Source organism: Anarrhichthys ocellatus, unplaced genomic scaffold, assembly GCF_004355925.1.
Source record: "Anarrhichthys ocellatus isolate YVR2014 unplaced genomic scaffold, GSC_Weel_1.0 scaffold1434, whole genome shotgun sequence".
NCBI lineage: Eukaryota > Metazoa > Chordata > Actinopteri > Perciformes > Anarhichadidae > Anarrhichthys > Anarrhichthys ocellatus.
In genome coordinates, this window is record NW_022281408.1 from 1 (window position 1) to 11,259 (window position 11,259).

At 42.0% G+C, this 11,259-nt stretch overlaps 2 protein-coding genes across 3 annotated transcripts; one reads left to right on the forward strand and one right to left on the reverse strand.

Annotated features, from left to right (window-relative positions):
* Window positions 1-6: 6 nt before the first annotated feature.
* Window positions 7-4,538, forward strand: LOC116377588 (vacuolar protein sorting-associated protein 4B-like). The gene is made up of 7 exons (XM_031839251.1): window positions 7-270; window positions 345-486; window positions 588-736; window positions 816-897; window positions 1,977-2,196; window positions 2,510-2,650; window positions 2,749-4,538. The coding sequence occupies exons 1-7, from the start codon at window positions 102-104 to the stop codon at window positions 2,848-2,850; spliced, it is 1,005 nt and encodes a 334-aa protein (XP_031695111.1). The 5' UTR covers window positions 7-101; the 3' UTR covers window positions 2,851-4,538.
* Window positions 4,539-4,624: 86 nt separating this feature from the next.
* Window positions 4,625-9,792, reverse strand: LOC116377590 (pleckstrin homology domain-containing family B member 2-like). Of its 2 annotated transcripts, none has more exons than XM_031839253.1 (8): window positions 9,586-9,792; window positions 8,690-8,740; window positions 8,398-8,550; window positions 8,049-8,151; window positions 7,797-7,836; window positions 7,390-7,476; window positions 6,536-6,650; window positions 4,625-6,439 (listed from the first exon to the last, which is right to left on the reverse strand). In XM_031839253.1, the coding sequence occupies exons 2-8, from the start codon at window positions 8,724-8,726 to the stop codon at window positions 6,303-6,305; spliced, it is 672 nt and encodes a 223-aa protein (XP_031695113.1). In that variant the 5' UTR covers window positions 8,727-8,740; window positions 9,586-9,792; the 3' UTR covers window positions 4,625-6,302. The 2 variants fall into 2 exon arrangements, with proteins under 2 accessions (XP_031695113.1, XP_031695112.1); XM_031839252.1 differs by having other exon boundaries at window positions 6,536-6,653.
* Window positions 9,793-11,259: the final 1,467 nt, after the last annotated feature.

Consider the following 11,259-nt stretch of genomic DNA (forward strand, 5'->3'; position numbering starts at 1 on the left):
GGGAACAAGCAGCGTTACATTTTGGCATCAACTTGGTACCAAAGTATCAGCTCTCTAGATGCAGCAGTTAAATAAGATGCGTAAAACATCAACATCATTGCATGACATTGCAGAAAGAGATGTGCTTCATCAAACCCATCCCTCTCACAGGTGCTATTGTCATGGAAAAGCCAAACATTAAGTGGGACGATGTAGCTGGACTAGAGGGCGCCAAAGAAGCCTTGAAAGAAGCCGTGATCCTGCCCATCAAATTCCCTCATCTGTTCAAAGGTACTGAAAACAACAAGCCAGCTCTAACACCTCCTGAAAATGAGTAGTGTTTAATGATACATCTATTTGTGCAGGGCGGGGGATCCTGCTGTTTGGTCCTCCGGGAACAGGGAAAACCTACCTGGCCAAGGCGGTGGCCGCGGAGGCCAACAACTCCACCTTCTTCTCCATCGCCTCCTCCGACCTCGTGTCCAAGTGGCTGGGTGAGAGTGAGAAGTGAGGCCCCGGGGTTCTTTACATGACGATACATCTTTTGAATGAGATAAACTGACACTAAACATCTGGCTGTTTCTCTCTCTCTCTCTCTCTCTCTCTAGGTTGGTGAAGAGCCTGTTCACTTTAGCCCGAGAGCACAAGCCGTCCATCATCTTCATCGACGAGATCGACTCCCTCTGCGGCTCCAGGAGCGAGAACGAGAGCGAAGCGGCGCGCAGAATCAAGACAGAGTTCCTCGTCCAGATGCAAGGTGAGCGAGGAGAGACAAAGCTGACACTAATCTGTGTGGCAAGTTCTTTGTTTACGACAAAATGTCCTTCTCCTCTCAGGCGTTGGAAATGACAACGAGGGAATCCTGGTCCTCGGAGCCACAAACATACCGTGGACGCTGGACTCTGCAATCAGGAGGAGGTTAGTTTCACTTGTGTAAAAATACTGCCGTACATACGAGAATACTTTTTACATATAATCACAATTTGATTATTATTCTTAATCATAAACAATCCTGACCTGCATCTAAAGGGGATTTACCTCTTTTGTTATGCAAGTAATGTCCTTCGCTTGATCAAGCCTGAAATATCTCAACAACTATTTAATGAATTCAAGGATTTCAATCATCATTCATTGTCATAATGCAACACAGAGATGCACAATGAAATTCAGTTGAAGGCCATTTATGACACAGTAAACACATGACAAACAAAACAAAAGCAGTAGAACATTCCTGTGGTGCTGTTTTTATATTAACATCATAAGGAATGTAAACAGCAGCAACAAAAACAATTCTTTGATCAGATAATATGGCCGACATCTTCACACATTGTCCATCAACTGTGACGGATGTTTGAGCACCAAGCATCATGATGTAAACACAGAGTCCTCCTCCTCTGGTCCCACCGTGGTCCTGCTCTCTGTCCTGCTGTCCGCCCATCAAGGGCAGCTTGATCCTGGACCACGATGGATCCAGGTCTGTGTGAAGATGTGGGCTCAACAGTCACCGACCTCCCGCTGCTTTCAAACGTCTTATTTTCCTGTTATCAGGCATCAGACAGCCAGGAGCATGCTGGGTAGTGGAGTCGCCTGAGGTCCTAGCTGGGTTAGCTTAGCTTCCATCTCAGCTCTCCTCTCTGGGCCAGTTTGGTGGCGAAGTTCTAGTCATATTTCTGTCTGCTGCATAATACGCAAAGTATTCTGCTAAAACTGGGAAACTTCTATGTTTGTACTTAAAGGTGTTTATCACAACCTTCTTATTGATTAGGGGGGAAAGAGCAGCAAATGTTTTATTAGACATGATGAACATTGCAGCTAAAGCACGACGAGGCACCACAACGTCTCACACAACCATCTGTTCTGAAGTTTAAACATCAGGTCACTTGTCTCTTGCTGCTGGAACAGATGATCTAAAGGGAAGGTTTAAGAGATTAAAAACAATCAGGACATAAGAGGTTGAATGCTTCGTGGTGGCTGATTGAATCTTTTGTTTCTCTCAGGTTTGAAAAGCGAATCTACATCCCGCTGCCCGAGGCGCACGCCCGCTCCTTCATGTTCAAACTGCATCTGGGCTCCACCCCCAACAGCCTGGCCGAGGCGGACTTCGTCACCCTGGGCCAAAAGACGGAGGGCTACTCTGGGGCGGACATCAGTGTCATCGTTAGAGACGCCCTGATGCAGCCGGTCAGGCTGGTTCAGTCCTCCACTCATTTCAAAAAGGTAAAAACACTCAAACAGTTCAACGTTGCTCGTTATCCTAGAAGGTCTTTTTGGAATATGACTCCTCTGGTTGTATAGAAGTCTCTGAGAAAATGACTCTACTTCTCTCTTGATTTATTACCTCAGTGAAATAACTTTCTTAACGAGAGAGGTCACTAATGGCGAGACACTAAATAGACATTATTCATTCAAGAAGAAGTGAAATAGTTCCTCGTTCTCAACCTAAACGTTGCCACTACACCTGTATGAACCTTAGCGTCTCATGTTTCTTTTTGTCCGTCTCCACACACACACACACACACACTGGTTTAAGGTCCGCGGGTCATCGTGGAACAACCCCGACGTCGTGGTGGACGACCTCCTGACTCCGTGTTCGCCGGGTGATCCCAACGCCATCGCGATGACGTGGATGGACGTTCCTGGGGAGAAACTTCTGGAGCCGGTCGTGTCCATGGTAAGAAAAGACTCTGTGTTCGGCCAGGAGAGGAAAGTATGTTTATTTATACGTGGACGGCATCGATCGTCACTCATTGTGATGTTTTTCACGTGCAGCCCAACATGCTGAGGTCACTCGCAAGCACCAAGCCGACGGTGAACGATCAGGACCTGGACAAGCTGAGGAAGTTTACAGAGGACTTTGGTCAAGAAGGCTAATAATACTCACGCTCTACGTTTTAATAAGACTGCAACCAACAACTATTTTCACTGTCAATTACGTTTGCGATCATTCGATTAATCATCTTGAAAACATCCATCACCAGTTACTGGAGCCTAAAGTTCTTTAGTTTCTGAAGCCGATTAGCGGTCAAAGCAATAGAAATAATATTAAAGGGACAGTTTGGATGTTTAGAAGTGTGTCTGTATGAGGTGTTCTACTACAGCAGATGAGTTTATAGAAACAGACAGGAGAACCAGCACGGGAGCAAACTAATGTACTGCTGTGGACGTATTTTAGACTCCTGAAAGAATCTATATCGGTTTAATTGAACGCTATATTTTGGTTTTTTTCACCTCTTTACCTCGCTGTCAGACAGACCTTTCTGGCGGAGAAGTAAAGCTGTTCTCTTTGCTCTCTTCAAAGCCACCAGACTCCATTGACAAAAGTAATCATTTTTACCTCACAGAGCACAGGAGTTTCTGGTCATTCCGCTGCCTCCGTCTGTTAGTTTGTTTGTTGTTGTGTGACTTTGGTGAATCAGAACTAAACCTTTAAAACACCAAAGTCACACAGTAACACAAACTGATGGAGGCAGCAGTAGACCAGCGACTCCTGTCTCCTGAGAGGTAGAATCAGTGTTTTAGTGAACGGAGTCTGGTGTCTTTGTAGAGATCAAAGATAACGGCTTAAGTTCCCGTCAGAAAGAGCTGTTTAACATCAAGGTAAAGAGGTGAAAACATTCTAAATATAGCGTTCACTTAAACTGATTTTGATTCTTTTAGGAGTCCAACATACCTCCACAGCAGTACATTGCTTTGCTTTGCTGATACTCTTGTCTGTTTTGGTAACACACTGACTATGGATGCGTTCCTCATACGACCCATCTTCAAAAACATCCGACCTCTCCCTTTAAGGTTGTAGTTCAAGATAAGCACCTGTTTCTATGAAGGAGAATTGACCAAAATGATTAATTGATGATCAAAATCTTAATTGATGACTTTTTCTTCAACTAATCAATTAATCATCTGCACCATCAGCACTATTTATCACAAATTAATTGATCCGCTGTTGCTTGTGTTTATAGCTTCACGTTTGTACGGTTTGTTCTTTAGCGTATTGGTTTTATTTGGCATGTCTCAAACCAAAGTGATCTTTATTTGTTTTAAAGACACCATCACTGTTCTAGAATATGAACAACAGATGGTCATGATGCAGTGGGTGAATGCAACACTACATGCCTCTTAGTATAGTCTTTGTTTTGCACTGAACAGAATCAGTTTCAGGGTTGGTTTTTATAAATGGGAATTTATTGCTGTCAAATGTATGAAAACGGACTCTTTTAAACATGTAAATAACCTTTTACTGGTTATTCTTGTTTCTCTATACACAAAGTTATCATCACAAGCTTCAAATGGGCCTTCTGGGCTTCTATTGAGTTACTAAATTATATCAAATATTGTACAACAATGCCTTTAAAGCATTTGTAAATGCTGTCTATAAGTAAATCATCTGCATTTCTAGTTTAAACTTTCAGAGCGTAGTAGTCGGTTACTGTGATGTGAAGTTCTTATACATCCTCTCAGTATGTTGCCTGATCTCAGACACAAGTGTGAATGCTCGGCGTGTTTATTTTGGGGGTTTGAGGTCACTTACTGGTTACATGAATAAAACTTGTTACGGTGGAGATTTGCACTATTGCTGTATCCTACACGACATGTGTGAACGAACGTCTCAGGGTTAAATAAACACAGAAACAACAGGACTCTTTAGTAACTTTGTGAACATATATTTAGTTGTTGAAAATACATCTGTTAGTTAACTATCATATATATTCTAAATGCAGGGTAGATCATAATTTAATAGGAGAAATATACAAAAGATTACATCATCGTTACGCCGCTTGCACAAGCTGATAGTTTGCTTCAGTTAAATGAAATCTTCAACATCTCGTAGTGTCATTAATATAAAGATGTGCAGAGCAAACATGTTTCCTACTGAGCAGAAGTTGCTTTTTCAAAGTGAATAAACGGTCACACTTCACATGAATGATGGAAAACATCTGACGATATTCAAGTCATTTGGAGTGAAAACTGAACTGTAACTAAACAAGAGACGGAACGACCTGATTGGTGTTTGTGCAGACTGCACCGAACCTACCGAAATAAAACCAAAATATCAAAGCAAACGCATTTCAAATGACAAAAAAGAAAAGTAAGGTATGGTTCAACTGCCAATGAAAACATGACCATAAATAGAGCATGTATGAACAACACATGAGTAATGAGACGTCCCTTATCGCTTCCATCCAGTGGTTCCTCTTATGCAGACTTATTGGTGGTGACATCATCAGACATCCATCACAACCAGATCCCACCTCAAATTTAAAGGGTGTGTGTGCGTGCGTGTGTCCGTGCGTGCGCGCGCTCGCCTCCACCACAAGTAACCCGAGGAGCCAAAGAACCACTTCATGTAATCGCACCCAAAACAGACGAGTAAAACAAAGTAAAGGTAAAGTACACAGAGGTGAACACAAAACTAAAGAAAAATAAATACACTGATGACTATTACAGTCATTTTGCAAACATAAAGAAAACAAACAGTGATGACCTGAAATGTACAGTACATGAATGGAGAAGTGTCTTTCCTGTTATTTAAATAACTCTTTAAAGAGTAGAGACACACCGAGCGTTCGGCCACCGGTCGAAACCGGTTGTCAGCTGATCGGCCACGACCCGAGACCGGCCGATCGATATCTATATCATATATCCCTTTTTTTTGACAGTGAATCATGATTCTGAGAAAGAAAGATGATCAGAATGACCAGGTCAGACTTTTCAATAAGATCGGAATCAGCCGAGAAAATTTCAACCGGTGCCTCTCTATTAAAGATCTAGTGAGTAGGTTTTTACCGGCATCTAGCAGTGACGTTTACAAGTGTGAATCGGTGAATGTCCTCATCTGGAGCCAGTGTTTGGTTTGACCCTCTTGGGCTACTGTAGAAATACGGCAGGCCGACTCCTTATGTAAATATAAACTCATTCTAAGCTCACGGAAACACAGCGATTCTTTAAGGTGCTTGTACAGTAACAAAAACATACTTCATAATATTCCATCTCTGCCAATAGATCACTCTAGATGCTTCACACTGTACCTTTTTAAAAATGGAGTAATAGCTTTTTGGTTAAATAACATTCATATTTAGACATCACAGAGAGAGTAGGAAACATTAGAGAAAGTGCTAACAGTATTTACTGTATGTGTGTTTATAGAACACATGGAGCAGATCACTGCCCATCACAATCATCCTTCATAGATGGAAGTAGCCCAAAAAGACGCATTTTACTCCGACTCATGTGATGGCACAGAGAAGAAGCCGAATGCTGCAAACATAAAGGGGGGAGGGGAGGGGAGGGGGTGTGCTTACTAGATAAATACATTAATCAAGACACTAGAAGACAGCGAAGAGGGAGCCGATCGCCAGGCCGGTTGCCGCTCCGGCCAGCATGCCCAACGCCACATCTCCTCCGTCGTCCCACTGGCGTTCCCGGATAACAGCGTGGTTCACTCCAGGAGCGGCGTACCCACCTAGAGCAGAGACACCACCTCTCATTTCACTTTGCAATCGTTTGGGGGGGATTGAAGCTTGGTTTACTTCTGCACATATGCTGACAGTTACTTTACCTTGGTACTGATAAGGGTAAGCCACAGCGTAGGGCTGCCCGTCAGGAGAGTACACGATCTGTGTTGCGTGTGGTGGAGGTGCGACATACTCTCCATACGGACCCGGAGCATAGACCTGCTGAAGAAGGACAGAGACTGTTGATCCTCTGTGGGATCTGGCAAGTCCTCCGTGTTACTAGAGAAACAATCGATTCAGTGTTGAGCTTTTAAACATTTCCAGAGCTACACCAGAAGATGGTTCTAAGCTCCAACTATGTATTGTGTTTGTTTTCTGTTCGCTTGGTTTTCCCTTAAAAAGGATCACGACAAACCAAATGTGTGTCAAATTGTGAATACAGTGTAATCATATTGTACTTTTATATGCCTGTCTGCTGTTCTTTGGTAACAATTCATTTCACAGATTTTTAGAGCTGAGTACGATTAGTTTATTGAGGAAAAGAAAAGACTGTTGAGTCCTGAAAATCACGGGCACGTTGCTGTTTTTGTGCTAAACTAAACTTTTAACAAATTCTCGTCATATGCCAGGCCGTTCTCCTACGTTCGTAGCTTTATCTACGTAAAAATGAAAGCCCCGTAATTCGTAGATGTCCCACGAAAGCAATTTGTATGTAATCCAGTTAATCGTTAACCAGGAAGCATCAAAGATGAAAAAAACTAAACCTAACCGTGTTGTTTCCTGTGAAAATGGAAGTTTATTTTGAAAAGACTGGATGCACGTAACGAGTGGATATTGACACGTGTTGCTGGACTTTCGTAGAAAAACGCCTTTAAAATGAGGAGTAACTTAGTAAGATATCATGGGAACTGTTCTTTGACATTACGTTGCATATATTCATACTGTTTATGCCTTTTACCTGAGGTGGGAGAGCATAATCTGAGTAGGGGGGAGGAGCAGACGGCCTCACTTCCTGTGCAAAGCCGATCTGAGGCGTAGCAACCACCTAAAACAACAACAAACAAAAAGAAACGCATGATCAATGAACACCAACAAAACTGAGCTTTTTGGACATTTAGAAGCAGTAGAGAATTCTGAGAAACCCTCATAAAGCCCGTATGTTTATCAACATAGATGTTTATATGACAGACAAGAGAGTTGTTTCACAGTTGTTGCCAGCTTCATGTTGCCTGTTCAGATCATAAAAAACAGTTTTAGTCGCAGCTTGTTCATTAATAAGACGGATAAAGAGAAACCGGTTGGTTTTTACAACAACTTTCTGTTCATATTTTGGTAACAAATCAAACTTATGTAGCAGAAACTCACCGCATTCATTCTGGCATCCTGAAGCACCATGGTCCACGCCCTGCAACACAGAAACTAAGGATTCAACTCAACTTTCTAACGTCCTCTGTCCCGACACGCTCACATCGGAACAGGGAAAACTCCCCCAAAAATAGACAGAAGTGCAATAGATGTCATGTGTACAAAAATGTAAAGTAACCTCTTGTTTTAACTCAAAACATTCAACTTCACCAAAGTGGCCAAAATAACCCATCGAAGTGATAAATGTCTTACAGAGCGTCATCTGCACTCTCTGCACACAGACTGATGACTCGTCCGTCTCTGCACACGATCTGGAACAAAGCCTCACGCATCTTCCCCTCTGCTGGGTTCAGGTCTGAGAACACAGAGAGGAGACATTTAAATATGAACATAGGTTGTGCTAATGACATCATTGTGCCGCCGATGACGGGCCACCTCTCCTCCTCCCCCGTGTGTGTGTGTGTGTGTGTGTGTGTGTGTGTGTGTGTGTGTGTGTGTGTGTGTGTGTGCGCGCTCTAACAGTGACGAGGCTTGTTTTGATTAAAGTTGTGCTAATGACATCATCGTGCAGCTAATGACATCATGTATCCGATGACGTCACCTTGGCACGCAGCAGCGTTGCGTATGTTGATACAGTCGACCCTCATGTGGATGTCGTCCTCCATGTCGCCCCACTGTTGATCGTTATAGAACACGAGGCGTCCGTCGGCCCACAAGTCAAACCAGTTCTTCTTCCACCGGCGCAGTATGGTGCCTTTTAATTAAATGGAAATATAATAATATACACTCAAACTCAATTATTATTCACATCACACCAAATGTCACAGCATCTTTAAACTGTATTATAATAAGTTTCATATTCATAAACTGGTGAACTGTGTCAGGCTACTCACTTTGTCGATGGAGCCAACCACTCTTTACCATAGCCATCTTAGAGGAGACACCTAAAACAATAATATATATATAAATATATGTATACATACACGTCAGTCGGCATCTGTCAGTAATGGAACTAATTATAGTGTAATTATTAGCTAATCAAACAACAGCAACTGTTCCGTAAATACCATTCTGCATCCTGTGACTATGTACACGGTGAACAGTATTTTCTAATGTCTGTCTTGTCTGTGATATTCTATTCAATTACAGCCCATTGCTGCACTATACTATATATAATGTTATATCTAACACTATATACTATGTTACACTATACTTCTATATTACTACACTAATAATACACCTTATACTATGTCTCTTATCCCATACGGTATCATAACTTTATTATGTTGTGTTACATTCACTCTTTTGAATGATATTCTGTTATATTAATATAACAGAATAACATTACTTCATCATATACATTAGCTTGGTGTACATTGCATACATAAACTTGTTGGAGGACGAAGAGGAGGATTCTGGTTGTCATTGCACTTAGCTAGCTAGCCTAACGGTAACAGTTGGTAACGAGCAACAGGCCAGTTGTGAATCATCCTCATTTCTTAATAATACAAGTCGGACTGACGAGATTAAAGCACAGTTAACCCAGGAATCCATTGTAAACCAGCTGTAAAGTTTATTTTAGCATGTTTCTGCTCTGATATCAGTCGAAGTCAGCTTAGCTTAACTGACGTTTGTATGTGACGTCTCACGTGAGTGGTGATATGTCGTACTAAGCTAAACTAGTTCACAATGCTAAGAGCTAACGTATAGCTTAAAACACCAACACTGGTCGTTTATAACCGAGGATAACAATTCATTTGTAAAGGCAGAGTGTCATTTAGATACTTACTTGATTATTTGTATGTTTTATGAAGGAAAAAAGATGAAGGATTTCGTGATGAGGTAGCAAAACACGGAAGTGAGATGCATTCAAAATATTAAATCATAAAAAAGACGATGCCCTCCTCCTCGGAGTCAAAAAAAAAAGCTTGACCGATAAACCGACTGGACACAACCCGTAGACAGCCGTTATTTTGCTCTTCTCCTTCTTCTGCTTCTTTTTTTTAGGTTTATTGGCGGTTGGTAAACAATGAAATGGTGCATTACCGCCATCAACTGGTATGGAGTGTGGATCAGTACTTATAGTAATGTAAAATATAAAATGTAAAATAAAAACAGCTGTTATTTTGCTCTTCGATAGTTGCCCCTTTAGCCCCGCCCGCGGTGCATTTTAGCATCAGTCTCTTCGGGAGAGGGAGGCGTTTGTTTTGAATGACATAACGCTAATCTGTCAGCGTTGCTTTATTGGCCATGTATACGTACGCATACATGGAATTTGACTCCGGTTTACACATTGCTCTCAACAACGTACATACATGGAATATAACAAATAATCAAGAAAAATATAAAAACGAGGACACTAAAGACAACAAAGGAGAACAGAGAAACTAAGCATACACATTGAACTACCATGTACAATATAAATATAAATAAATATCGAAGAATATATATGAACATGAACAACAATGGATTTGGGATATTAGTGCAGAATGGAGGTGCAGTATGTCTGATTAATTGTTCATGAGAGTGACGGTCAGTGGAAAGAAGCTGTTCCTGTGTGTGGTGGTTTTATATATTTAATTAATATATTTAATTACGTGGACAAGGTGCATTCACTATATAAAGCACTGTACATAACTATAACGTTACATCGATAGCAACACTGAGGTAAAATGATTCGTCTGAGGAAAAGTTCTACTTGACAAACGCAGCAGGAGACCCCGCACACAACCGTTGGAGATGTCCGCTTGCGCATGCGAGTCACAAACTCACAGAACAAAGTTGTATCCTGAACGGCCCCACGGTGCATGTGTGGTAGAGGGAGGGAACTCATTCTGGGCAACCGCAAAGCAGCAGCGAGGGAGTGTCGTTTCACTACCGCCTGGTTCAGACCAGCATCAAGTACCTCGAAGCCACTGACCGACGGGCGACCCAGGGTTACAAAACAAGCCCGTCACCTCTCCGGCCAACGGTTGTTTTTACGAGAATAACGCAGAAGCTAAACAGCTAACCTGAAATGGCGACGGCTATATACTTGGAGCATTACCTTGACAGTGAGTATCGGGAATATACACTGTATTCACATTACTACTGTGAACATCTTATGTGTGTTTGAGGTTTAGTTTTACTGTATCGAGTACTTTATATTTGCTTTGAGGATAGCGGTACCGCGCGTTAGCAGCTAGCTGTTAGGTCACTAGCTCGATATGCTAACTGGTTAGCATCGCCGTTGGTGGTGGTGAAGTTGGGCGTACGGTGGTAAAAGTCACTCAGCGGGTAACGTGAATGTAACTTATCTGTAATAAATGTACTAATATTTAGAAACAGGGTTAACCGTTTGTAGTTAGCGGTTGCTGTGCATTTTAGGGATCTGTCACAGCAGCTAACTAGGTTAGGTGACCTGGAAACTAGCAACGAGTTTATAAGGTTGTTAAAAAATGTTGTCGTCATACTCAATATTATA

Excerpts from the sequence above, each read along its gene's own strand:
- LOC116377590 (XM_031839252.1), bottom strand. The coding sequence starts at position 8,726 with ATGGCTATGGTAAAGAGTGGTTGGCTCCATCGACAAA. Across the intron at positions 8,551-8,689 it reads TGGTTGGCTCCATCGACAAA|GCACCATACTGCGCCGGTGG; the intron begins GTGAGTAGCCTG and ends TTTAATTAAAAG. Across the intron at positions 8,152-8,397 it reads CAACGCTGCTGCGTGCCAAG|ACCTGAACCCAGCAGAGGGG; the intron begins GTGACGTCATCG and ends CTGTGTTCTCAG.
- LOC116377588 (XM_031839251.1), top strand. The coding sequence starts at position 102 with ATGACATTGCAGAAAGAGATGTGCTTCATCAAACCCATCCCTCTCACA. Across the intron at positions 487-587 it reads TGGCTGGGTGAGAGTGAGAA|GTTGGTGAAGAGCCTGTTCA; the intron begins GTGAGGCCCCGG and ends CTCTCTCTCTAG. Across the intron at positions 2,651-2,748 it reads TGGAGCCGGTCGTGTCCATG|CCCAACATGCTGAGGTCACT; the intron begins GTAAGAAAAGAC and ends TTTCACGTGCAG.